The sequence below is a fragment of the Nomascus leucogenys genome, chromosome 13, assembly GCF_006542625.1.
Source record: "Nomascus leucogenys isolate Asia chromosome 13, Asia_NLE_v1, whole genome shotgun sequence".
Classification (NCBI taxonomy): Eukaryota; Metazoa; Chordata; class Mammalia; order Primates; family Hylobatidae; genus Nomascus; species Nomascus leucogenys.
The window spans coordinates 77,400,885-77,428,483 of record NC_044393.1 but is presented as its reverse complement, the minus strand read 5'-3'; the positions used below and the strand labels follow the sequence as shown (position 1 = coordinate 77,428,483).

General features: G+C 42.0%; 1 protein-coding gene across 1 annotated transcript in view; it reads left to right on the top strand.

Moving 5' to 3' along the window:
* RBM28 (RNA binding motif protein 28) overlaps positions 1-26,543 on the top strand; it is a 30,666-nt gene extending 4,123 nt beyond the window's left edge. Inside the window, exons 2-19 of the mRNA XM_003261292.4 lie at positions 281-439; positions 751-845; positions 1,275-1,350; positions 1,730-1,822; positions 2,874-2,945; positions 4,041-4,248; positions 4,420-4,556; positions 6,723-6,795; positions 9,476-9,585; positions 10,926-10,999; positions 12,186-12,321; positions 13,291-13,355; positions 15,459-15,617; positions 18,772-18,921; positions 19,148-19,222; positions 21,846-22,102; positions 23,637-23,736; positions 25,989-26,543. Coding sequence (XP_003261340.2) covers positions 281-439; positions 751-845; positions 1,275-1,350; positions 1,730-1,822; positions 2,874-2,945; positions 4,041-4,248; positions 4,420-4,556; positions 6,723-6,795; positions 9,476-9,585; positions 10,926-10,999; positions 12,186-12,321; positions 13,291-13,355; positions 15,459-15,617; positions 18,772-18,921; positions 19,148-19,222; positions 21,846-22,102; positions 23,637-23,736; positions 25,989-26,123 — 2,174 coding nt within the window. The 3' untranslated portion in view covers positions 26,124-26,543. The remainder of the gene's footprint in view (positions 1-280; positions 440-750; positions 846-1,274; positions 1,351-1,729; positions 1,823-2,873; positions 2,946-4,040; positions 4,249-4,419; positions 4,557-6,722; positions 6,796-9,475; positions 9,586-10,925; positions 11,000-12,185; positions 12,322-13,290; positions 13,356-15,458; positions 15,618-18,771; positions 18,922-19,147; positions 19,223-21,845; positions 22,103-23,636; positions 23,737-25,988) is intronic.
* The last annotated feature ends 1,056 nt before the right edge of the window (positions 26,544-27,599 follow it).

The following is a 27,599-nucleotide window of genomic DNA, read 5'->3' as shown; positions in this document are numbered from 1 at the left end:
TGGGATTATCAAGAAAGGGGGAAGAAGAGGAGCTAACAGCAAAGACACCAAATTAAAAGAGGAGGAAGGCTAACAGTTTCTAAGCAAAGTGGGGAGGGAACCACTGATACCACCCTTGTTTCTCGCCCTCCTGAGACTTTTGGCAAACTGAGAGCAAGATTAGTTGGCAGTATATCCTCTAGCTTAGGCTTTGAGGATTTACTCATTTAGTGCTTTTGGCTTATAATTCTCTCTCCTTTTCACACTGCCCCTCCACTCCCTCCCCCCTCCATTATTCCAGGGAGTAAGGCATGTCGAGGCTTTGGCTATGTCACTTTTTCAATGCTGGAAGATGTTCAGAGGGCCCTCAAGGAGATTACCACCTTTGAAGGTTGCAAGATCAATGTGACTGTTGCCAAGAAAAAACTGAGGAACAAGACAAAGGAAAAGGTGAAAAATGGTGAGTTTCTAGTAATTGAAAGAAGTTTTTCTCCCAGGGTGAGGAGGAGCACTATGAAAATGAAAGAGGGAGGCATGGAGGTAGCTTCTAGAACTTAAAGCTTTTTGCATTTCTTTTTGATCTCCAAAATCATCCAGTGTATTGTGATACTCATTTTAGTTCTTTGGAAAAATCTGGTGTTCCTTGGTATTATTGCCACACTTAACCCTGTGGTAAATGCCATCTGTCGCCAGTAGCTTTTTATTCTGTGATGTTCTGGCGTAGAAATGGGTGATTTTCGCGTACTTATTCCATTACCTCTTATTTTTTAGAAAACTCAGAGTGCCCAAAGAAGGAGCCAAAGGCCAAAAAAGCCAAAGTGGCAGATAAGAAAGCCAGATTAATTATTCGGAACCTGAGCTTTAAGGTAAGTGAGAGAGAAAACGAACATTGCATGTTTTGAAGGCTTTTAGAGCCAAGATGTGATCATTAGTAGAACTCCTCACCAAGATGATACCAGCTTAATTCCTTCTGGGAATCAACCTTACCCCTGTTGAATTCAGAAAGTGGGCCTGTGTAATAAGGGCACTAAGTGTGAAGCTGCTTTCCTTTTTGGGGAAACTACTACTAAGAAAGAAAAGGTAGAAAAAGTTCTCAGACGTCTGTCTTTTTGCCTCTTAGGTACAAAGTAAAATGTCTTCTATTTAGAAACATTTGATGTCCTAGTATCAAAAATAAAAAAAGAAGTAAACATATTCATGTTTTTCATAATGAATGAATTTAGTAGTTGATGTTTTATGTTAATTAATTTGCTGTGATTGTATTTCTCTTTTTCTTTCTTCACTTTTGGCTTCAGTGTTCAGAAGATGACTTGAAGACAGTATTTGCTCAATTTGGAGCTGTCCTGGAAGTAAATATCCCTAGGAAACCAGGTACTAATAAACCTTCACTTGGTGTGGATTACATTAGTTAACATGTTACCCTTGAACAAGTATGTATGATATATATGAAGTATTTGGCACAGTGCTTGACAACTAATGAAAACCCAAATAATGGTTTTATTCCCCTGATGATATTTTCTGTTGGATCAGAATTAGTTTTAGAAGATGAGTTAGTTTGAGAAAGTGTTTTGCTCTCCCCAGGTCCAAGTCAGAGTATACTCAGTAAGAAGATGTAAGCAATTGCTTTGGCGAAGGGGCTGACCTGCTGGCAGAATTTGGGCCATCTTGTGGGCCTGAATTGCAGTAATTTACTTCTTAGTATTCTGGCTACCTCCTGCTGCCTCTCACTTCTTTGTACATTTGCACACAGATGGGAAGATGCGTGGTTTTGGTTTTGTTCAGTTCAAAAACCTCCTAGAAGCAGGTAAAGCGCTCAAAGGCATGAACATGAAAGAGATAAAAGGTAAGCTTTCTATACCCATGTCATTGACCCAGATATTTCTGGTGTTTTGGTGAATTAGTATAGTAATGCACTTTCTGCATTTTCAAAAGATGTTTGCGTTGTTAAGAGTCTCATTGCTAATATGGTAGCTATTTAGGTGAAATACTCTAGAACTTGATCTTAGGGTTAAACTTGAAAGAACCCTTGCCAGTATTCTTTCTTTTATTTGGTGAGAGTGTCCTTTTAAATCCCTAGTGAAAAATGTCCCTGAGATAATTGCTGATAGATGCAGGTTGGTATCTAGGTTCCTCCTTGGTTATATCACTGTTCAGCATCTGTGGGCTATTTATTAAACTGACTGTGACTTATATATTGACTTATCAAGTACTGTGCCTAAAGAAGTTATTGCCGGCCAGGCGCGGTGGCTCACACCTGTAATCCTAGTAGCACTTTGGGAGGCCGAGGAGGCAGGTGGATCACCTGAGGTCAGGATTTCAAGACTGGCCTGGTCAACATGGCGAAACCCCGTCTCTACTGAAAATACAAAAATTAGCCAGGTGTGGTGGTGCACGCTTGTAATCCCAGCTACTCGAGAGGCTGAGGCAGGAGAATCGCTTGAACCTGGAGGCGGAGGTTGCAGTGAACTGAGATGGCACCACTGCACTCCAGCCTGGGCGACAGAGCGAGACTCTGTCTCAAAAAAAAAAAAAAAGAAGTTATTGCCGTAGAGATGTCCTAGCTTCCAAGTAGGGTGCAGATGATTCCAGAATGCCTGTTTTGATTCCTGATAGTCTAACAGGAAGCATAGTTCTAATTCTTTATTTTTTTACACCATCTTATCCCAGGTGTAGTGGCTATGTAGAAAGGCAAAATTTCTGTACATTGATAAAAAGATTAAGGGTTAAAAGGAGTAGACAGTGACTAGGAGCTTTATTTAAAGACCAGCATTCCCTGAATTGGCAGTTTCTTTGTCTCTACTGGTTCCATTATTGTCTGTGATGACTAGAGGTCATTTACAGAGGTAGGGATGTTAAAAGGAGAGCCTTTCTGATGCCACTTTTCTGCTTGACAGGCCGGACAGTGGCTGTGGATTGGGCCGTGCCAAAGGATAAATATAAAGATACACAGCCTGTTTCTGCTATAGGTAAGATGTGTTAGTGTTGGGTGAGTAGGGGTGTTGTATAACCTGGGTGAGAGTGTTGAAACAACTCCTGTGTTCATGATAAAAGTGTAAGAAATAGGCTGGGTGCAGTGGCTCTTGCCTGTAATTCCAGTACTTTGGATGGATTGCTTGCGGTCAGGAGTTTGAGACCAGCCTGGCCAACATGCAAAACCCCATCTCTACTAAAAATACAAAAATTAGCTGGGCATGGTGGCGGGCACCTGTCATCCCAGCTGCTTGGGAGGCTGAGGCAAGTTCTTGAACCTGGGAGGCAGAGGTTGCAGTGAGCCAGATCACCCCACTGCACTCCAGCCTGGGCAGCAAAGCGAGACTTCGTCTCAAAAAAAAAAAAAAAATGTAAGAGAACCTGCTTATCAGAGTAAGACTATTGTGGAAGATTAACCAAAAGAATGAGACTGGGCTTTCAGGGAAAACTCTGAATTCCTGCTGGCTCAGAAGTGAGTCCAGGTCTGTTTGTCAATTCATATTGTACCATTTGGTGCTCTGGTCCCAAAACCTAGGCTCTTTTGAGTCTAAGTCGCCTCCTGGGAGTGGCTGTGAGTGAGCCTGAGTTCATTGTCCTCTTTACTTGCTGTTCTTTCCAGGCTGTGCATAATAGGAGTGATGGAACATTAAGAATAGAGAAACATAAAACTTGAGGTTTATTTAGAAAACAATTGGCTGGTAAGCCACCAGGGTCTCAGAGAATAGAACGAACTGAGATTAAAGTTCATGGCTTGGCTTTGCTCTCTAGTGAGCATTTTGCTGGCTATGATGTACGAATGGTAGACTGTTTGGAGAGGCTCAGTTGCTACTTCTTTCAGTCTGGGCCAGATGAACCTTCAGGCTGATATGAATGGGACGAACTCTGAAGGAATCTGGGTGATGAGAGTTTTGTTTATTTCTGTTTTTGCTTTTTCTTTTCTTTATACTTTCTCCTGTTATATGCAGTAAGAAAAATATACGAAATTCTGTAAAACCGAAGAAACCAAGAACTTGGAGTATTGGTTACTTTTGTTAAAATAACATTGTTTTGGATATTAAATGAATTCCTACTTTCTTTACCTCCCTCCATAGGTGAGGAAAAGAGCCATGAATCTAAACATCAGGAATCAGTTAAAAAGAAGGGCAGGGAGGAAGAGGATATGGAAGAGGAAGAAAACGATGATGATGATGATGATGATGATGATGATGAAGAAGATGGGATTTTTGATGATGAAGATGAAGATGAAGAGGAAGAGAATATAGAATCAAAGGTGACCAAGCCTGTGCAAATTCAGAAGAGGTAAGCAGCTCATCCTGTTCTGAGACAGCAGAGGAAGATTCAAGATTGTCTCCGACAGGAAAAATTCTCCTATCTTTTTCTGCCTGCATCATTGCAGAATTGACATGTGTAATGAAATTGAATAGGCCCTCTGTCAGCCCACATCCTTAGTTCTGATCTGTGCCATTGCAGAACAGTCAAGAGAGCAGCCCCTGAAAAACGCAGTGATCATTCTGAGGAGGACAGTGACCTAGAGGAAAGCGATAGTATTGATGATGGAGAGGAACTGGCTCAGAGTGATACCAGCACTGAGGAGCAAGAGGATAAAGGTTTGTTTGGATTTTCATAAATGTCTTTAGACTTTAAAAAAGTTACTGAAGTTACGGAAATGAGCATCAGTTCTGCTTAGATCTCATTTTAAATAGGACTCTAAGGTGTTCTATCAAATTTATGCTTAAATGCTGAAAAGGAAACCTTTATACTCCTTTCTTCCAAAGGTTTTTTTGTTGTTTCCTTTTTGTTTGTTTTGTTTTTTAAGTGAGTTTTGGAGTGGTGTTTGAGGGTTAAGATTCTTAGGGAATTGAAAACCTAGCTTAATGCTGAGGTTCTACCTCTCTCTGGATTGTCCAACTTGATTGAATAACCAGGTAAACAGCATCTTATACAGATAATATAGATGAAACAGATGATATAACCATCTCAACATCAAGGTAGATTTTAAAACAACTCCTTTGAGTTGAGATGGAGATAAAGAACTGTTGAGTCAGTTTGAACTGCCATAACAAAATACCATAGACTAGGTGGCTTAAACAGCAGAAACTTATTTTCTCACAGTTCTGGAGGCTAGAAGTCCCAGGTGCTAGCTGATTCATTTTGGGTGCAGCTTTCTTCCTAGCTTGCAGACTGCTGCCTTCTCGCTATGTGCTTGCATGGCCTTTTCTTGTGTGCTTGACGAGGGGAGAGAGAGAACAAGTAACAGTGTACTCTGGTCTCTCTTTTCTTGTAAGCACAGCAATCCTATCAGATTAGGGCCCAACCTTAAGACTTCAGTTACCTCCCTAAAGTCTCTGTCTCCAAAGACAGTTATATTTGGGGTTAGGGCTTCAGTGTATGAATTTTGGGGGAACACAGTGCATTCCATAACAAGGACCTCTTTGAACATGTTGTATAATTTTAGCCAATCCTTATTGCTACCTTTATTGAGAATAAATTCAACTTGTTTACTGAGGAAGGCAGGTCATTACAGAATGAGAAATGGCTAATAACTGGTTCTTTGATTTGTCTGGGTGGAGATTTTTATTTCAGCTGTTTTTATTCTGATTCCATTTCAGTAAGTCTGACATGTTGGTTTGACCATACAAGAAATCTGAGGAAATAAGCTTTTTCTGTGAGGAGAGAATGGTATACACCTTAGAATCAAAGAAGCTTTTACACTGAAGGGACTCTGAGATCCTGTATTCTACAACGTACATGTCTCATGCCATTCTTTCACCTAAAAAACTTGTAAGACAGATAAATGATAATGATAAAAAGTTAAAACACAATACAGAAGAGTGTAATACACAAAGTAAAAGTTTCTCACCAATCCCAACAATTCCCCAAAGTAATCACTGTTGTTTCTTGTGCATCCTTCGAGATATTTTCTTTGTATGTGTAAGCATATATGTCTGTTCTTGAAAACAAACAGCGAGTCTCCCTTATACCCAGATCCTTAGCTTCTTAGGGAACTTCCCCAGAGACAACCAAGATTATTTGTTTCTTATGTATCTAGAGATATTTTAATACATTTATAAGCAAAATGTACACATATACTCACACATACACATTCAAGCTATAGTGTATTTATAATTTGTGTGTGACTATGTGTATGTCTTTTCCTCAAAGTTTCCTATGTCCTATACAGTATTTCCAGAAAGTTTACACTGTCATAGTAGTATATGGAAATGTCTTTTTCCTATACCCTTACCACATTGGATTCTATCAGTCTTTTTGATTTTGCAGTCTGTTAGTGAAAAATAGTATCTCATTTCTTGTGCTATGTTTTCTTTAATTAAGAGTGAGTTTGAACATCTTTTCATGTACTTAGCATGTCCTTTGTCTATTTTTATTTTTATTTATTTATTTATTTTGAGACTGTTTTGCTCTTGTCACCGTGGCTGGAGTGCAATGGCTCAATCTTGGCTCACTGCAACCTCCACCTCCCAGGTTCAAGGGATTCTCCTGCCTCAGCCTCCTGAGTAGCTGGGACTATAGGCGCCTGCCACCACGCCCAGCTAATTTTTGTATGTTTAGTGGAGATGGGGTTTTGCCATGTTGGCCAGGCTGGTCTCGAACTCCTGACCTCAGGTGATCAGCCCGCCTCGGCTTTTCAAAGTGCTGGGATTACAGGCGTGAGCCACTGCGCCAGGCTGATCTTTATATACTTAAGAAGTTAGCTCTTTGTCATGTGGTTTACACTAATCTCTTTCAGTTTGTTGCTTTTCTTTTTACCTTAGCTGTGCAAGCCTCAAACAAAAAGAAGAGGAAATTACCCTCTGATGTGAATGAAGGGAAAACTGTTTTTATCAGGTACGTCTTTCTGCCTCCAGAATTGCTTTTGCGTGGTCTTCATAGATCTCTCTTCCCTCTCCTTCTCTTTTTGGCACTAGTTCTGTTACCCAGCCCAGAAAATTAGATCAAGCACATCCGGTCCCAGGAACATACTAAACAATGAGAAATGTAGGACAATCAGAACTATAACACAGAAGACAGATAGCATGGGTCCTGACATCACGTCTTCATTTAGATTTCATGCTTTGTAATTGGGTTGGCATCATTTGGAAGAAATCAGTTCAACTGTTAGAAACATCTTGCTTCCGGCCTTTGTTTTAGGGGGAGTGCTGGGGAGGATTGGCACTGCTTGTCTCAAATGATTTCTGTCTTTATGCCTAACTTATCTTCTGACGCAGTGTCCAGAATAAAGTAAGGCATCTCATCTGTTTCCAGGAAAACTAGGTGGGAGTGGGGGTGGTGATAGGCTTTATTTCGTGTTGCTGTTGCCTGTTAGCTCTACTGACTGCAATAGATTGCTGGTTTTATGAGGTCAGGATGTCTTCAGTATACCTCAGGCCTGCCTTCTAGTCCTTCTTAAGTACCAGTGTACTAGGGTCATTTGCATCCAATTTTAGCGGTATATATTTTATCTTCTTGTACAATCTTTTAAAATTATTTTCTTGGGTGCGGTGGCTCAGGCCTGTAATCTCAGCGCCGTGGGAGGCTGAGGCAGATGGATCACTCGAGGGCAATTCGAGCCCAGCCTGGCCAACATGGTGAAACCCCATTTCTACTAAAAATACAAAAATTAGCGCATGGTGGTGCACGCCTGTAATCCCAGCTACTCGGGAGGTCTGAGGCACGAGAATTGCTTAAAACGCAGAGGTGGAGGTTGCAGTGAGCTGGGATTGTGCCACCGCACTCCAGCCTGGGAGACAGAGCAAGACTCTGTCTTAAAAAAAAAAAAAAAGATTTGTTTTCTTATACAATTTATGTTCATTCTAGGAAATTGATGAAATACATGAGCAAAAATCAAAAAAATTAACCTTAATCACTACTCAAAGAACACCTACACTACATGCCCACATCATAAAAATTCACAGAGATGAATTTATACATACTATACTGAAGCCCATTTCCTCACCTAACTGCATGTCTTTCCATGTATTTTAAAAACTGTATCATTTGGAACTGCCGTATAAATAATTTTGTATTTGCGGAGGATCTGTCTAACAGGAAGGAAGAAATGTCACAGTGAAGAAGAAGCCTGTGACCTCAGTACTAAGGATACCATTCCATATACACCTTTTAATTAATAAAGAACTTAGGGAAATAAAGGGGTGGAAGAGAGAAAACCATGTCTATCTTAGATGAGGCAAATTAAAAGAAATAATGTAGCTAGGATATGTTTTATTGCAGAAAACCTTTTTTGTCTGGGTTATCCATGAAATAGAATCATTCATGGGGCTATTCAGTGCATATAAGAGAAGTAAAATTACAGATACTTATTAGGGACTGTTTTTCTTACCCCTGGAAGGATTTACATAGTTGGGGAAATGAGGAATCTTTATACCGTGTTGAAATTTTAGGACAACAAAATTTCCTTCCAACATTTTTTTAATCCCATCGAGAGAAGTAAGTAGTTTTCTTTTTTTGGACTTAGTAAAGTTTACTGTATTTGCTTTTGTGTTACTATTTTGAGGGATTTTTCTGACTTTAGTAAGATTTTAATTGAAACCTGGATTTAATAGCAACACAGAGGAAAAAATGGCTAATTGAGAGAGATAATTTGACTTTTCTCACTAGTCTGCTGTGAGTCTTCTAGTTTGTAGTAAGAGAAACGAATTATGGTCAATTTCAGTGAAAAAAGAGGGTTTCAGAATTAAAGTTGTCAAAGAGCAAGCCTCAGGAAGAGGGTGAAAATCTGGGCAGTTCTGGGGCCCTAGGTGATGGACGCTGTGGGTCTTTTCTCTGGGGCCACCACTTGTTTTTCGTTTTTTTTTTTTTTTTTTTTTTTTTTTGAGACAGAGTCTCGCTCTGTCGCCCAGGCTGGAGTGCGGTGGCGCGATCTCTGCTCACTGCAAGCTCCGCCTCCCGGGTTCACGCCATTCTCCTGCCTCAGCCTCTCCGAGTAGCTGGGACTACAGGCGCCCGCCACCACACCCGGCTAATTTTTTGTATTTTTAGTAGAGACGGGGTTTCACCTTGTTAGCCAAGATGGTCTCGATCTGCTGACCTCGTGATCCGCCCGCCTCGGCCTCCCAAAGTGCTGGGATTACAAGCGTGAGCCACCGCGCCCGGCGTGTTTTTTTTTTTTAAGGTATAACATATATTCTGTAAAGTACATTAATCTAAGCATACAGCTCAGTTAAAATTTTATATGTATACATCCATGTAGCCACCACCCAGATCAAGATGTAGAAATTTCCAGCACCCCAGAAGTTTCCCTGGCAGGGGGCACCGGTATTTGGAAATGAATCTTTACCTACAGTTTCTGGTCTTTGTATGTGTCTGTTTATGTTTTCAGATTCCTGAGAAAGAGAACCTCATTGACAAAGGAAAGTCAGTTGGGCCCAAGGGTCACTGGGGGCCATCCCTATGTATTAGTGCTATTTCTGAACAAGGGAGAGTTGATATCTAACTCACATTGTCCTGGAACATAGGATCTCACTTATGTAATTGACTTTTCTTGTGATCATCTGGTTATCTTCCATAGAAATCTGTCCTTTGACTCAGAAGAAGAAGAACTTGGGGAGCTTCTCCAACAGTTTGGAGAACTCAAATATGTTCGCATTGTCTTGCATCCAGACACAGAGCATTCTAAAGGTATGTGTTGTCAGCTGGCCAGGCCCTAAAAGGGTTGAGACCACTGCCGTGGGCACTGACTAGGTTATAAGAGCATAATGTGTGCCATTTTGAGGGGTTCACAGTCCATCCAGCCCAGGTTTCTGGGTTCTATAAAAGTACCAGGGACGCTGGGCATGCTGGCTCACGCCTGTAATCCCAGCACTTTGGGAGGCCGAGGCAGGCAGATTGCCTGAGCTTAGGAGTTCGAGACCAGCCTGGGCAACATGGTGAAACACTGTCTCTACTAAAATACAAAAAATTAGCCGGGCGTGGCAGCATGCACCTGTAGTCCTAGCTACTTGGGAGGCTGAGACAGGAGAATTGCTTGAACCCAGAAGGTGGAGGTTGCAATGAGCCGAGATCATGCCACTGCACTCCAGCCTGGGCCACAGAGCAAGACTCTGTTTCCACAAAAAAAAAAAAAAAAAAAAAGTACTAGGGACATCCTGAGGTTGTCTTTAATGGTGTCAAAATCAGCATCTTTAATGGTGCTGCTAGCCATAATTTTGTCTAAGCTTTTTAAGCCCTTGCTTATTTACTTTAGGGTAATGAATTCCATTTTTGCTCTTTGCATTTCAAATGTGATAGTATCTCCTGGGTACTAATCACTCCACATTGCTTGAAATTACCAGGATCTTTTTTTTTCCTGTTGCTTTTGTTAGAGGTAGAAGCTGACAGAGAAACTCTGTTGCAGTGGCAGCCGTTAGAAGGAAAATTCTATCTTGCAGGAGTGCTGTCTTAGGTTTTTTTTTTTTCTGAAAGTGATTTCTTTTGAGTTTTAAGGATTGACCATTCTTCATTCTAGTATACTGTTGTTAGGTAAGCATCTTTCCAACCCATTCATAATCTTTGATTTCACCTATTGCAGTCATTCTCCTAAAGCACTAAGTTCTTTTTTTTTTTTTTTGAGATGGAGTCTCACTCTGTCGCCCAGGCTGGAGTGCAGTGGCGCCATCTCGGCTCACTGCAAGCTCCGCCTCCCAGGTTCACGCCATTCTCCTGCCTCAGCCTCCCAAGTAACTGGGACTACAGGTGCCTACCACCACGCCCGGCTAATTTTTTGTATTTTTAGTAGTGACAGGGTTTCACTGTGTTGGCCAGGATGGTCTCGATCTCCTGACCTCGTGATCTGCCCGCCTTGGCCTTCCAAAGTGCTGGGATTACAGGCGTGAGCCACCGCGTCTGGCTACATGGCTGTACTTAATAAATAGATGCCACCTACCCCTTCCACTCTGTGTCAGGCTGCTGCCATTTGTAATATTGTCTTTGGTTTATCTGTGGGAGTTTGGGATCTCACTGAATTGTGTCTCCTTGTGCAGGTTGTGCATTTGCCCAGTTCACAACTCAAGAAGCAGCTCAGAAATGCCTTCTAGCTGCTTCTCCAGAGAATGAGGTAAGGAAGATATTTCCTTTACCTTATAACACAGGAGGCAGTTTGGCTCTTAGGGGCAACATCTGATATTTATACAAAGCTTTATTATTATTATTCTTGTCAGTAATAATAAAACTAACACTTATTTAGCACTTTGTGTTAGGCATTGAACTTTACATGCATTATCTTATTTAATCATTACATCAGCCCTTTGAGGTAGGCAGAATTATGGTCTCTACTTCATAGGTGAGGAAAAGGGGATGATAACATATCTGATATTTGTTGCTTGGTATCTGTGTCAGCCTCTATCCTAGACTGATAACATGAAAGACTAGGATAAGAAGGTATTAAGGTCGTCTGTGAAGCAGAGTAGATGTTTGAGAGAGAATGTGTGTGAGTGATGGAGAATTACTCCATTTGTTCTATAATCGAATATAATGTTATCTAATATTGCTGTTACTTCTTAAGTCCTCTTGAGTAAGTACTCTACTATTTCATTAGCTTTCTTTACAATACTAGACATTTGCCTGTTTACAGATAATTTTCCTCAGTTTGGGTCTACTTTGGGACTAATCAACTCCCAGAAAATAAATTCTTTACTGCTGACTGCCTGAAATACACGTGGCATTTTGCACAGCTATACTAAGTATTGTGAGGCCCAGTGATGCATTTGTAGCTAGCTGGGCTGAAACATCGTAGGGCTTGGCTTCCATAGCATAATTGATGTTTGCTGTATCCCTTTCTGTGGTGTTATTGTCAGGTGCTTAGTTTCTAGTTTCTACTCATTATGTGTTGTTTTGTTTTGTTTTTGTTTTTTTTATTTATTTATTTTATTTTATTTTTTTGAGACGGAGTCTCGCTCCCTCGCCCAGGCTGGAGTGTAGTTGCGCGATCTCCGCTCATTGCAAGCTCCGTCTCCCAGGTTCATGCCATTCTCCTGCCTCAGCCTCCCGAGTAGGATTACAGGCGCACACCACCATGCCCGGCTAATTTTTGTATTTTTAGTAGAGATGAGGTTTCACCATGTTGGCCAGGCCTCCTGGCCTCAGGTGATCCTGACCTCAGGTGATCCTGACCTCAGGATCAGGTTGAACTCCTGACCTCAGGTGATCCACCTGCCTCAGCCCCCCAAAGTGCTAGGTTTACAGGTGTGAGCCACTGTGCCCGGCCATTATGTGTTTTAAGAAAGGGTTGTGATCTGTTACAGGCTGGTGGGCTTAAACTGGATGGCCGGCAGCTCAAGGTTGACTTGGCGGTGACCCGTGATGAGGCTGCAAAGCTTCAGACGACGAAGGTGAAGAAGCCGACTGGCACCCGGAATCTCTATTTGGCCCGAGAAGGCTGTGAGTAGGGAGATGTAACCCAGGCTTCTAAGTAGCTGGCCCTGTGCCATATCATTGATCCAGCAATAGTATGTTTGGGAGCATGTTTCAAATTAAAAACCCAAATGTTCTTTTTAAGAGTGTTATATGATCATTCCACTTTAATAAATGTGGCTCTCTGTTAGTAAACCTTCACTCATTTTTGTGGATTAACTGTCCCATTATCTTTTCTGCCTGGTTCCCTTTAGTCTTTTTCAATAGAGGATTGGCAAGGCAAAGAGGGAGGAAGAACTCAAAATACCTTTGCTTCTTGTCATCATTTCTAATAAGAGGTTTTCATTATGACTAAAATTACTCTTTTGGATTATTCATGGATTTAAAATGTGCACCCAGTACTTTCCTTTAGTGTCAGAAAGACAAAAAAATTAGCTTTAAATTTAAAAAAAAGTTCTTTCTTCCAGGTCACACGCATTTATCAGCTCACCTCCTCCATAGCTTCACAGCCTGTACTAGTAATGTCCTTTAGCCTTCGACACCAGCCCTCTATGGCAACATAACTGTTTTCGGCTGGCTTATCTCATTGCTTAGTAATGGACCTCAAGTATATAAGGAACAGCAAAGTTAAGTTCCAAGGGCAGATTATAGGTGGAACATTTTGCATTCTAAATGCCTAAAATGTACTTATGTTCCATACTTCTTCCAGGCCTTTCCTTCTGACTTTGGGCATGTACGTGAAGATTCTTTGAGGGGAGAGAAGGAGAAGAGGAATAAAATCACAAAATGTTCAGAGTTTTAGTCCTTGAGAGCAGCTCTGAGCCCAGAACTTAGCCCTGTAGCCTATTTCTGGACCTAACCAAATGCCACCGTGTCCTGGCCAACATAGTCCTCTGGGCCCTGTACAAAGAGTTTGCATCATTCAATTCACATTCCTCTTGTTGCTCAGTGAAAATTCCCTTGTTGATATCTTGGCCTTTTTCCCTCTTTCTGCAGTGATTCGTGCTGGGACGAAGGCTGCAGAGGGTGTGAGTGCTGCTGATATGGCCAAAAGAGAACGGGTGAGTAGATTAGGCATTGACCTTCAGGTTCTGCGTGGCCTATAAATCAATCAAAAATAGTTATCGAATGCCAGATGTGCTCATCAAAGAGCCAAGTATGGTCACAGACCATACTTATTGCCCTGTTAGAGAGAAAAGCACATAGGTGAAACAGCAAGTAACCCAACATTATACATAGTATTCTATCTGCTTTCTATGCCAGTATAAAAGAACTGTGCCTTATTATTTGTTTCCCTAGTGCTTGGCAGTAAATGTTTGCTGAACACATGCTGCTACATCATGCAGTAGACAGTCAGAGGCTATTGCTACGTGTAACTAGGTGTCAGTATAAACACAGAATAACATAAAAGGGGAAGATCAGAATGGGCTGGAGTTATTAGAGAAGGAAGAAGATATGGCTCTTGAAAGGGGTAGCTGTCAGTTGGGAGGAGTTGGTATCTCCAGATTATAAAATCATTTTAGAAAAACTCCATCTTATGGACGTTTCCGATGTTAACCGGTAACCGTTATATTCCTTTGCTGCTTGGTAATGTTCCCAGTAATTTTTACTTTTTCTCATATAACTTACTTTCAAAAAGCCAAGCCAGCCTAGAATGGTAAAGATGCATGATAGAATTAGCTATGGAACCTTAACATGCAGATGAGGAACAGGGGTGAGAGTGTAATGACAGCAGGAGGCAGTGTGTCTTTTTTTCAGTGTGTACAGGTTCTGCACTAGTGTTTTCAACTTTTCTGGTAGTGAACACCTGGAAATCATAGGCTCTGGAGACCCATCCCTAACTGGAGAAATTACATAAAATTTTAAAGCCTCAATTTTATAAGGGCCTTATATACCCTTGTCTGACCACAGTGCAATAATGACATATTTAATTTAAAACTAATTTTGTTAGCAAAAAGCTCATTCAGTGATAGGTATGCATTATAAATTCACAGCAGGCACAGCTTTTCCTGACAGAAAAATAGTCTATTGAACTTAAACATGATAGCCTTTTCAGCTGTTCCTTTAATAGTCATTTTCCAGGGGATTTGTTTATTTTGTGATTTGTTGGTACTTTTACCAAACAAGAAGCAGCAAGACTGAGAAGACTTGACAAAAGAAAAACTTTAATTGAAAACTTTTTTCTACCAACTTGGTTTAAAAAAAACTAAATGGGAGAAGAATGTCATCTTTCATTTCATTTTAGACAGATCACGCAGGAACTGGGGTTTTGTGGCAGCATATTTGAGGGTATTGCTCTAAGAGCAAAATATGGTTCTGTGGTCATTGATATTCCTTTGCCTCAGGGTGGCAGAGTTGAGACAAGACAGCATTCTGTCAAGTATTCTTTGAGTAAGTTCCATTTCCTTTTGGAAGGATTAGATAATCAGTTGAGTTGGTGGGTAGATGAGGACTGGGCATAGATGTTAACCACAGTATTATTTGTTGTTCTGGGCTACATTTTGAGCTAGGGATTTTTTTTTTTTTTTTTTTTTTTTTTTTTGGCCGAGTTTCACTCTTGTTGCCCAGGCTGGAGTGCAATGGCACGATCTTGGCTCACCGCAACCTCTGCCTCCCAGGTTCAAGCACTTCTCCTGCCTCAGCCTCCCGAGTAGCTGGGATTACAGGCATGCACTACCATGCCTGGCTAATTTTTGTATTTTTAGTAGAGACAGGGTTTCACCATGTTGGCCAGGCTGATCTTGAACTCGTGACCTCGGGTGATCTGCCTGCCTTGGCCTCCCAAAGTGCTCGGATTACAGGCATGAGCCACCTTGCCCAGCCTTATATTATCTCATTTTGGCCTCACCTCAGTGCTCACAGACTTTGATCTACTGTTTCATTTTATAGATGAAAAATTGAGGCTCTAAAATTTTATGTCATTTGTCCAGTTAGGGGTGGGTCTCCAGAGCCTATGATTTTACTATTACCTACCCACCATCTTGTTCCCTTGGACTTTTCTTTCCCTATACTAGGCATTGTAAAGCTGCGTTGTGAGCAGTTTCCGTCCGTTTTCTATATGTGTGGTTATGGGATGGGGATCATAATTCTTTCCTTTTGGAGAATTATGAGCCTACTTCTTAAAAAGAGTGGGTTGTACTGTTAACCATTGGTTGTTCTTTCAGTTTGAGCTGCTGAAGCATCAGAAACTCAAGGACCAGAATATCTTTGTCTCCCGAACCAGGCTCTGCCTGCACAATCTCCCAAAGGCTGTAGATGACAAACAGCTCAGAAAGCTGCTGCTGAGTGCTACTAGTGGAGAGAAAGGGGTGCGCATCAAGGAGGTGAGACGTGGCCCTGTCCATTTGGAACTTTCATTCTGATCTTGGGTCAGATCAAGCATTTCCCTCAGGCTGTAGTGCCAGATTTTGTTTGTTTTGAGACGAAGTCTCACTCTGTCGCCCAGGCTGGAGTGCAGTGGTGCAATCTTGACTCACTGCAACCTCCTCCTCCTGGGCTCAAGCAGTTCTCCTGCCTCAGCCCCTCGAATAGCTGGGACTATAGGCGTGCGCCACCACGCCTGGCTAATTGTTGTGTTTTTAGTAGAGAAGGGATTTCACCATGTTGGCCAGGCTGGTCTCGAACTCCTGACCTCAAGTGATCTGCCCATCTCGGCCTCCCAAAGTGCTAAGATTACAGGCCTGAGCCACTGTGCCGGGCCATCAACAGACTTTCTTCTGGACATGTTGTCAGCATGCATGGCTGAGTTTAGCAGTTTCTTGGTTTTGTTCTTTATCTTCTAAGAATTGTCTTTTACATCTGACTGAATTACAGCAGAATGCAAGGAAGTCTGTCTGCATGAATTAATTTAGCAAGCATTTATTAAATGCCTGTTGTGTGCTTAGCATTATACTTTGTGCTATCATGTGAATTTTCTTGCAGAGAAAATAATCTGCTTTGCTTTTTGGAAGAGTATTTTACCCCTAGTTAGATTCTTACCCTATGGTCAGAGTCCCCTATGCCCTGTGGTCAACACAGGAAGCCATGTAGATGTTCAGCAGTTGAATTAGAAAAACACTGGGTTCACACCAACTTGGTTAGATTCTGTGTGAGTACAGAACCTCTCTGCCTCCACATTCCCTTTTGCATATTTCTCTTTTCTTTCTTTCTTTCTTTCTTTTTTTTTTTTTTAAAGATGCGGTCTTGCTCTGTCACAGGCTGGAGTGCAGTGGTGCCATCTCAGGTCAATGCAACCTCCTCCTCCCAAGGTCAAGCAATCCTCCCACCTCAGCCTCCCAAGTAGTTGGGACTATAGTTACACACCACCATGCCTGGCTCATTTCTTTCTTTCTTTCTTTCTTTTTTTTTTTTTTTTTTTTTTTTGAGACGAAGTCTCACTCTGTCGTTAAGCTGGAGTGCAGTGGCATGATCTTGGCTCAGTGCAACCTCTGCCTCCCGGGTTCAAGCAATTCTCCTGTCTCAGCCTCCCGAGTAGCTGGGACTACAGGCACGCACCACCACACCCAGCTAATTTTTGTATTTTTAGTAGAGACGGGGTTTCACCATGTTTGCCAAGATGGTCTCGATCTCTTGACCTCAAGTAATCCACCTGCCTCGGCCTCCAAAGTGCTGGGATTACAGGCGTGAGCCACCACGCCCAGCCCATGCTTGACTAATTTCTTATGTTTTTGGTAGAGACAGGGTTTTGCCATTTTGCCCAGGCTGGTCACAAATTCCCGAGCTCAGACGATCCCCCTGCTTCGGCCTCCCACAGTGCTGGAATTATAAGTGTGAACCACTGGGCCTGGCTTTGCGTATCTCTTGTCATACTGCTTACTATTACCCTGGCCTCAAACTGTCTGTCAGTCACTTCTCCCCACTAGACTGAGTTTTTGAGGCAAGCATTATCTTGTTATCCGCAATCCTTGGTGTAGTACCTGGTACATAGTCATCTCTTGGTCAATATTTATTTTAAAAGTACCATTGCCAGTATTTTGGGTCTGCTTTGCTCTGTTTCACCACCATAAACTGTTTTCCTAATCCCTGAAAACCTCTTCAAAATGTATGGGTTGGTATTTGGGAGATTACGTGAGAGAATGTGAATATATCAGCACATATCTGACACCACAGTTAGTAAAACTGCTCGGTGTTACTGGTTATAGGGGAGGGACAGTTGTGTAATTTCTCATATCATCCGAATACTTAGTGTCTGCACATTTAACACGTGTCGTAATTTAGAGAAATTTATGTTTATTCTAGAATATTTTGCATTATGTTGAATTTTCCTCTTAATTCTTTCCTATGTGTACGTATAGTGTCTCAGTAAGATGGTAAGCATCTTGAGAACAGGGTCTTCATTATATGCTTCTCTTGATTCCCTTACAGTATATGACAGTTCTAGGCACAGAGTGGACACTGGACATAAACTAAATGTGGCATCCATGTGTCCCCAATACTTAGCCGTCTCCATTACATGAGAACGACAGCTTTGGTAGTAATGGCATGTAAATGATCAATTTTCTCAAAAAATCCTACCATACTTTGGTGCCCCAGATGTTTACTACATCTGGCTTAAGGATTTAAGGGAAAACCACACTAGAGAGGATCTTAGCTGCAAGCAAAGAGAGCTGAAACTTCTTCCTGTATTTCTGAGCCTGTATGTTGGAGAGACTTTTTCCTATGCTTGAAATGTCTTTCTTATTTAAAGCCATCAGGCCTTCCTCCTTCCCTTCTTCAATAATTTCCTTCCTGAGGGCTTTTTTCAGTTGTAAGATCTATGGACAGTACTCCATCCTCGGCAACAACTTGTTTCACGCTTAAAATACCATGTACCTCTCAATTTGTATGTATCATGAACGGTTGTGTTTGTATTGTGTTTGTTTTTTAACATCCAAACTGCTTTATAAATTTTCTTTAGGAAGTTTTGTTTATGTGCTTTTTTTTAGGTCTTTGTTGATGTCTATAAACTAGTAGAAAGCAAGAAAATATAATTTTAATCTGTTTTATAGTCTTAGTAGGTAAATTCTAATAAGATGGACACACATAAGTGTTATTCCAGTGTGATTTTTGTGATGGTGGTATAAATGAAGATTATGTTTCAATAACCTGATTTTTTTTTTTTTTTTTTTTTTTTTGAGACAGGGTCTCACTCTTGCCCAGGCTGGAGTGCAGTGGTGCCATCATGGCTCACTGCAACTTCAACCTCCCCAGGCTCAGGTGATCCTCCTGCTTCAGCCTCTTGAGTAGCTGAGGTGCCACCACACTGGCTAATTTTTTGTATTTTTTGTAGAGACAAGGTTTTGCCATGTTGCCCAGGCTGGTCTCAAACTCCTGGCCTCAAGCAATCCTCCTGTCTCAGCCTCCCAAGGTGCTAGGATTACAGGCATGAACCACCATGCCCACCCAATAGCCTGATTTCTTATTGACTCTATTAAAGCAGTTCATGTCAGGCAAGTCTCATTCTGTAATTAACTGATTTTTTTCTTGCTCTACTCATAGTGTAGAGTGATGCGAGACCTCAAAGGAGTTCATGGGAACATGAAGGGTCAGTCCCTGGGCTACGCCTTTGCAGAGTTCCAAGAGCACGAGCATGCCCTGAAAGCCCTCCGCCTCATCAACAACAATCCAGAAATCTTTGGGCCTCTGAAGGTAGGCCTTGTCCTCTGGGGAGACTTGTTCCTTTAGGACCACTTGCAGGAAACCAGCCTTCTCCTTTATGCCTAGTGTCCTCTGACATTTGAGGGGTGGGAAAGAGTGGCAAGTGGACAAAAAAAAAAAGGTGGGTTGGGGGAGGATGTGTGAAGGGGAAAAGCTCAGCTCATTGCATGCACAGATTAAGAAATCTAATGACTGGCATTCTCTCTCCCTCTGACAGAGACCAATAGTGGAGTTCTCTTTAGAAGATCGAAGAAAACTTAAAATGAAGGAATTAAGGATCCAACGCAGCTTGGTACAGAAATTAAATGGTCCATATTTTTAAGGACATAAACTCTTCTATTTTGTTCAATTTGTGCTTCTGTCCTCTTGGAGTAGTTCTCCCCTCAATTAGGTTTTTTTGCTCCCAGTTCCCTTTACTCCCAGTTCCCTAAGCCTCTCCAGGCCATCTTCTTATCTGCTGGGCCATGTCTGATAGCTCTACAGCAGAAGGGAAAGGAAGGAGAGAGGAAGCAGACCAATGTTATTTCCAGTCAGCCGTTCTTTACAGTGTTTGGTGATAGTACGTGCCAAAATTAATGGTTGAGGTTAAGGTTTCCCATTACCTGTAGATTTCAGTTATCTCTTCCATATTTTATTAGTTGGCTCCAGAAGTGTGAAGCCTGATAGTTTTAGTACTGTTTTTAATCTGGTGTGGTATAGAAGGTGGAGCAGGGACTTTAGGAATAGGTGTACTCATGCTAATACTCTGGCTCTGCCCTTTTTGCTGCATGTTCCTTTGCAGTTATTACTGCTGTGAACTTCAGTTTGTAAAATGGGTGGACAACGTCTGCCTCACATGATTGCTGAGGACTAAATGAGATAATACATGTCCATCGTCTGGCATACTGCATGGTCAGCACACAGTCAGTACTCATTCTCTTACCCATCTTCCCCCAGGACATACAGGGCCAGATTATTCTTGACTCTGTCATTCTTAGAGCTCTCATTGATATTGCACAGCAAAATTCACTTGCATATACAGCAAACATTTGTAGTCTTTGTGGTGTATACCAAGAGGATTACCAACAGATGAGCCATTCTGGTGGTTAATGCAATGGCCCTAGGTTGGAAAATCTGGGATCTGGTTATTGTTCAAGGCAACTTTGTTCCCCAGATAATAGAATTGTTTATTCCTGTTAGCCATTGTTTCAGAGGTGATTCTGAAGCTACCAGTTTTGTTTGTCTGTTTGAGATGGAGTCTTGCTGTGTTGCTCAGGTTGGAGTGCAGTGGCGCAATCTCAGTTCACTGCAACCTCCACCTTCTGGGTTCACGTGATTCTCCTGCCTCAGCCTCCCGAGTAGCTGGGACTACAGGTGCACACCACCATGTCCAGCTAATTTTTGTATTTTTTTAGTAGAGACAGAGTTTCACCACGTTGGCCAGGCTGGTCTCGAACTCCTGACTTCAAGTGATCCGCCTGCCTTAGCCTTCCAAAGTGCTGAGATTACAGGCGTGAATCACTGAGCCCGGCCTTGTTTGTTTTTTAACATCCAAATTACTTTATTTGTTGCCTGGATTTATAGTCATACTGTTCTTTCTGTGTAAAAATGCCTCTACTCACTTTGCATATGCAGATCAAATGATCTCTTTCAAGTTGCATTCCTCCACCTCTCTCAAAAGATATAAAGCCCTCTTTACTTGATTTTCATGAACTTCCTTAAGCTGTGTGGTTTTTTTTACTTTGGTTTATTTGTGTATGCATCTCTTATCTCCACCTGGCTGTGAGTCCTGAAGGGTAGACACTATTTTTTTGTATCCTGGAAACAGACTGACACACACTAGGCATATAATAAATGTTCATTGTATTATTGTACCTATCTAGATTTCTAAGGTGAAAGGGAAGAACAACACACACTTATCATTACATGAATTTCACTTGAATCTTCTGTTTCTTCCACTTCAGTGCAAATGCTTCTATAACTTCCTTGATGCCTTCCTTCCCACAGCATCTTTTCCTTGTTGTCTTCACTTCATTTATTCCATTCCTGATGTTCTTCCTTTCTTGAAAATGATCTGAGTTTCTGACCTATGTCATTTTTCTTCTCTCTGAAGAGATTTATTTCGTATTTCTTGCAGACGGGTCTACTGGCAACAAATTCCCTCCATTTTCTTTTGTCTGCGTAAGTCTTTTCCTTCACTTTTGAAGGATAAGTTTATCGGATACAGGATTGTAGGTTGGTGATTTTTCTTTTAAAAATTTAGATATTAAATATCTCACTTCACTCCCTTCTTGCTTACATGGTTTCTGAAGAGAAGTCTTGGAAATCTCTCTCAACCTACTCTGGTTTGGGAGGGTGCCTATTAAAAACAAAAGAGAGATTTGATGTAATCTCATCCTTGTTCCTCTGTAGGTAAAATTTTTCCCCTGTCTGGCTTCTTTCAAGATTTTATCTTTGATTTTCTGCAGTTTGTCTATGATATGACTAGTTGTAAATTGTTTAGTATTTATCTTATTTGGTCTTCTCTGAGTTCCTAGATCTGTGGTTTAGTGACTGTCATTAGTTTTGAAAAATTCCCAGCCCTTATTACTTCATTATCTTTTCTGTTGCTTGCTTTCTTCTTGTATTCTCCTTCTACATAGGTTACACCTTTGATAATTGTCCCACCTACTGGCTTTTGAATTTTGGGCATGCACTCTCCCTTATTTCTGTGTTATGGGAAGGGGAATGGTTATTTTGTGCCCCCCACCCAGTAACCATCTGTTACTATGGCAGGGCTTGTGAACTACATGTATTCACTTTCCTCTAGTTACCAGTTGTGTGGGGGAAGAATTCCTCTTCTTTCATCTAGCTCACATAAAGCTCATCTTCTGCTGAGTATTTGCAGCAAACAAAGCTCATCCAGAAGCCAGATGACATTTTCTTGTTTTATGCAGCAAAAAATGAGATCCAAGCCTGCAACTGGTGAGCCTCAGAAGGGGCACCCAGAGCCTGCAAAAGACCAGCAACAGAAGGCAGCTCAACACCACACAGAGGAACAAAGCAAGGTGCCCCCAGAGCAGAAAGGAAAGGCGGGCTCTACCTCATGGACCGGGTTCCAGACCAAGGCTGAAGTGGAGCAGGTGGAGCTGCCTGATGGAAAGAAGAGAAGAAAGGTCCTGGCGCTCCCCTCACACCGAGGCCCCAAAATCAGGTGAGATGCAGGAGGGCGGTAGCATAGAACAGTGGGTGGGTTCTAAGCGGGTTTGTTTTTGCTGAGTTATTTTCTCTTTGTGGCATTTGTTTCGTTGAAAAGGATGCTTGGTGCTATGTAGTCCCACACACGGGGTTAACACGCGAGTCTTCAACACCATCAGAGATGTCACTCTTAGATCAATGGCAGAGGGGCCTCCTAGGGCAGGCTTTTGTGCCCCTTTTCTCCTCTTTTGAAGAGCTTCCTCTTGTCCAGATGGCCATCTCTGCTACCTGAGACCATATACTTGAGGTTCAGTTGTAGTTTCTGTTTGGGGCAGCAGATTAGTGCTCTACAAAAATAAATCTTTACAAAATATTTGTTAAATAAATGAAGGTTTTTGAGATATCCATGGGGTTTGTTTGTTTGTTTATTTATTTATTTATTTATTTATTTTATTTTTAGAGACAGTGTATTACTCAGTTCTTCCAGTGCTATAAAGAAATACCTGAGGCCGGGTGCGGTGGCTCACGCCTGTAATCCTAGCACTTTGGGAGGCCGAGGCAGGCGGATCATGAGGTCAGGAGATCGAGACCATCATGGCTAACACGGTGAAACCCCGTTTCTACTAAAAGTACAAAAAATGAGCCGGGCGTGGTGGCAGGCGCCTGTAGTCCCAGCTACTCGGGAGGCTGAGGCAGGAGAATGGCCTGAACCTGGGAGGCAGAGCTTGCAGTGAGCCGAGATTGCGCCACTGTACTCGAGCCTGGGCTACAGAGCAAGACTCCATCTCAAAAAAAAAAAAAAAAAAAAAAAAATACCTGAGACTGGGTAATTTATAAAGAAAAGAGGCTTAATTGGCTCATGGTTCCACAGGCTGTACAGGAAGCATGACAGCAGCTGCTCATCTTCTAGGGAGGCCTCAGGAAACTTAATCATAGTGGAAGGTGAAGTGGGAGCTGGCACATCACATGGCCAGGAGCAGGGGGAAGGAGTGTTTTAAACAACCAGATCTTGTGGTAACTCATTCACCGTCATGAGAACAGCACTGAGGGGATGGTGCTAAACCATTCATGAAGGAGTCATCCCCATGATCCAGTCACCTCCCACCAGGCCCAGCCTCCAACACTGGGGATTACAATTCAACATGAGATTTGGGCAAGGACACAGATCCAAACCATGTCACAGGGTCTTGCTCTGTTGTCCAGGCTATAGTGCAGTGGCATGATCATAGCGCACTGTAACCTCAACTCCTGGACTCAATCCACCTGCCTCAGCCTCCTGAGTAGCTGGGACTCTTTAATTTCATTTTAGTAGAGACAGGGGGTTGCTATGTTGCCTAGGCTGGTCTCAAACTCCTGGCATCAAGCAGTCCTAAGTACACAAATGTTGAGCTTTCAGAGGGTCTGTTGCAGTATCCCTTTTTAGAATGACTTAACTTATCATGGGCTTGGGAAGGGCCAGTGTACAAAGAGGAATTTTATCTCTTGAGCTAAGAGAACCTAGAGGTGTCAAATTAGAAGAAGGATTCAAGGTGACAGCCATGTTATTTCAGGTTGCGGGACAAAGGCAAAGTGAAGCCCGTCCATCCCAAAAAACCAAAGCCCCAGATAAACCAGTGGAAGCAGGAGAAACAGCAATTATCTTCCGAGCAGGTGAGTTCTGCAGGACGTACAGCTTTGGTATGGCATAGTTCTGCCAGGTCGTAGCCATGTTTGTACCTCGGTTAGTTGAGCAAAAAAGAAAAAAAGAAAGACTTTTGTGTAGGATGGTAACTTTTTAGAGAATGTTGAGCTATACAATCATAAAAGTGGAGAGAAAAAAGTAAAGTGAACCTCCATGTATCTGTTCCTGTGTTTCAGCAGTCTCCTTGTTTTACATATTCCCTATAACATGCTTTCCCCACTAGAGTATATTAAAGCAAAGCCCATTTCACATGTAAATGTGTCTCATATGAAAATGAAACATATTGCTCAGTAAAACCTCAGAGTGCATCTCTAACTGATCAGGCCTTAAACACACACACCTTATGCCATTATAATATCTAATGAAACTAATAAGCCCTTTATCATCTACTACACAAATGATACATTAAAGCCATATTAAAATTCCCCCAATTGCCTGAAAAAAATTTTTTTATATTTGGTTAGTATGAGTCGGGATCCAAAGTCCACTCATTATACTTGGGTTTTTAATTTCTTAAATCATTTTTTTCTTCACTAATATCCATTCTTCCTTACCACCCTTTTTTCCATACTATTCATTTATTGGAGAAACCAGGTCATCTGTGTTACATTTTTAATTTAGCCATTTGCTTCCTTGTGGTGTCATTTAACTTGTTTCTGTGACACCCCCCATATTGCCTGTCACCTGGTAGTTCAGTCTGGTAGCTTGATCAAGTTCAGTTTTCTTTTTTTTTTTTTTTTTTTTTAATTTTTTTGAGATGGAGTTTTGCTCTTGTTGCCTAGGCTGGAGTGCAATGGTGCAATCTGGGCTCACTGCAACCTCTGCCTCCCAGAGTAGCCTCCCAAGTAGCTGGGATTACAGGCACGTGCCACCATGCCCAGCTAATTTTGTATTTTTAGTAGAGATAGGGTTTCACCATATTGGCCAGGCTGGCCTAGAACTCTTGACCTCAGGTGATTCGCCTGCCTCGGCCTCCCAAAGTGCTGGGATTACATCCGTAAGCCACCGTGCTTGGCCTCAAGTTCAGTTTTCTTGAAGAGAGTATTTCATAGGTGGTGTGTGTGTTTCCTTATATCACCTGAGGCACATACTACCTGGTTGCCCATTTTTAGTGATTCTGAGATTGATCAGTAGATTTGAGGATTATCTGCCTTATCCCTCCATTGATGAAGTCCCCAATTAGCCTTTCATATAATGGCCTTAGCAATTATTGATGAGTGTTACCAGATCCATTATTTCATTATGGGTTACAGAATGCTGATTATTTAAACTTCTATCCTTTTGCATTTTTAATTAGAACTCTAGAAAGAAAAATCTTCCTTTGTCAATTATTTGGTTACCACAAAATATCATTTATGTAGGAAAGACAGGACAAATGCTTGATTTTTTTTTTTCTCTCTGTATTAGTTTTCAGAGTAATGAGCTGTTGCCATACTGGCTCATTTTTTAGTATTATGAAATCCTGAGCTTTCATATGCTTGATATGTTTCAAATACTGTCATTATTCTTACTCTGTCTAAGGCTGGCAGAAACCCCTGCAGGTTGGCTTCTGAGTCTTTCTGATGTGGCCTATTTGTCTGGTAGTATCCTTGCTTTCTAGTGCAGGATGTCCCAGGCTCAGCTCAAGTACCTCTTCCCCAGTCCTGACATTAGCCATTTTCCCAAGGAGCCCTAGTTCCTTTTAGTAGAAAACGGTGGTCCTACATTCTTGAACACTTGAAGGCAAGCTTGCTTCTCCCCTTCCCTAGTCTCTTTCCTTTAAGGGTAAAAGCAGCATTAGCTTCCCATCCTACTCAAGAAATCTGTGTCTGGGAAGTTTCTGACCTATACCATACTATATTATAGAGATCTCTGAAATCCCTTGAGCAGTGTTCTTGGGGAGGGAACGGGCAAGCAAGAATGGCCGGACTCTGTGCTGGCTCATCTGCTTTGAGACTAAAGTGAGCCTTTGGGAGCTAGAGTAAGAGAGGCCCCTGAACCCCCAACAGACAGGGAGGTTAGTCAGGCTCTGCTCCCTGTGCACTCACTCTTGGTCTAATTTCTTACCAGTGGATGATTCTGTTTGAGCCTTTCTCTCTAAGGGTCTCTCTCTAGAAGCCTACCTCTTTCTGGTAGATATGATCTCTGTCCCACTTACTTTCTCTCTTGGGTGTCCTGAGGGTAAAGTGATATATAGTCTTTGAAATCGATTATATTATGTTTCTAATCCTTTCATTTGTAGGTATCTAGGAAAAAAGCTAAGGGAAATAAGACGGAAACCCGTTTCAACCAGCTGGTCGAACAATATAAGCAGAAATTATTGGGACCTTCAAAAGGAGCACCTCTTGCAAAGAGGAGCAAATGGTTTGATAGTTGATGATGCCAGTGGGCTGGGTAAGAAGCTGGGTTGTGTACTGCTGGTGACACTCCTAGGCTCCTCCCCATCCCCCATGTCTCTCACTGAGGGAAAGAAAATCCCCGAGGGCACTGCCACTGTGCTGGGAGGTGCCCTGGACTGTTTACATCTGAACTTTGGTCCATCCTTTGATGTGTGGTTCGTTAGCCACAAAGAGAAATATCTGAAAGACATCATGATGCTTCTTGCATATTATCCAGATTATTGTATGAAGTTGTGTCTATAATTATTACCAATTTTTATTCTTTATTTCTCAAATGGAAACACCTGAAAAAGCATTCTGGCGTGCTGAATTTTTAAGATGTATATTTTGTTAAGCATATTCTCTAAATGAGATAGTGTGTGGCTTTTTAGTAACAATGTCATTTCTAATATGTGTGACTCCTTTATTATGTATGAACATTCTTTAACATTCCTAATTCAGCTCTGTAGTCTTACACACTGCAGGAACTGACTAAGTGAGAGCAGAGAGAAATGCTTTCTAACCTAATCACTACAGGCGGAGACACTTGGAAAAGAATAGGGGGAGGTGGGGCCTGGCAGAGAGCAGCACTTATGTGTTTGTCAAATGAGGGGATTTCCAGTTGAATTGGCCTGCAGTGGCCTAAAGACACTAGCCTGGTTAGCGATGACCTGCATTTCTCTCATAGAGCACCTCGTTTTTCATTGTACCCACTAGCTCTCTAAGTCCTCCTTAATGAGGACACTTGATCCTCATTAAGTCTGCCCCTTAAGATGGCTTCATACCTACTGAAAAACTCCAGGGGTTTGACATCTCACTTTGATTGAAATCTTGTCTTCTATAACATTTGATTCCCTGGGCTCTCCAGCCCTATCACCTCTGCTTGTCTTTATCCACTCTCTTCTTCATTCACTTTTGGCTACACAGGCCTTGCTTCCATCTCTTGACTCTTGACCACCTCAGAGCCTTTGTATCCATTCCCTTTGCCTGGAGAGTTTTTCCCTTGCATCTTTTACTTGTCACTCAGATCTCCACTAGTTGTCGCCTCCTCCTGGAGCTCTTCCCGGACTATCTAAAGTAGGGCTTTTCTTCCCCTCCCCTCTATCTTGCCCCCTTACTGAATTCTGCTTCCCTGTTTCTTCTTCTTCTTCTTTTTTTTTTTTTTTTGAGACTGAGTCTCACTCTGTTGCCCAGGCTGGAGTGCAGTGGCGCTGTCTCAGCTCATTGCAACCTCCACCTCCCAGGTTCAAGCGATTTTCCCGCCTCACCCTCCCAAGTAGCTGGGACTACAGGTGCATGCCACCATTCTTGGCTAAATTTTGTATTTTTAGTAGAAATGGGGTTTCACCATGTTGACTAGGGGTGAGCCACCCACCTCGACCTCCCAAAGTCCTGGTATTACAGGTGTGAGCCACCACGCCTGGCCTGCTTCCCTGTTTCTTTCTAGCACTAATCTCTATCTGAAATCATTTGTC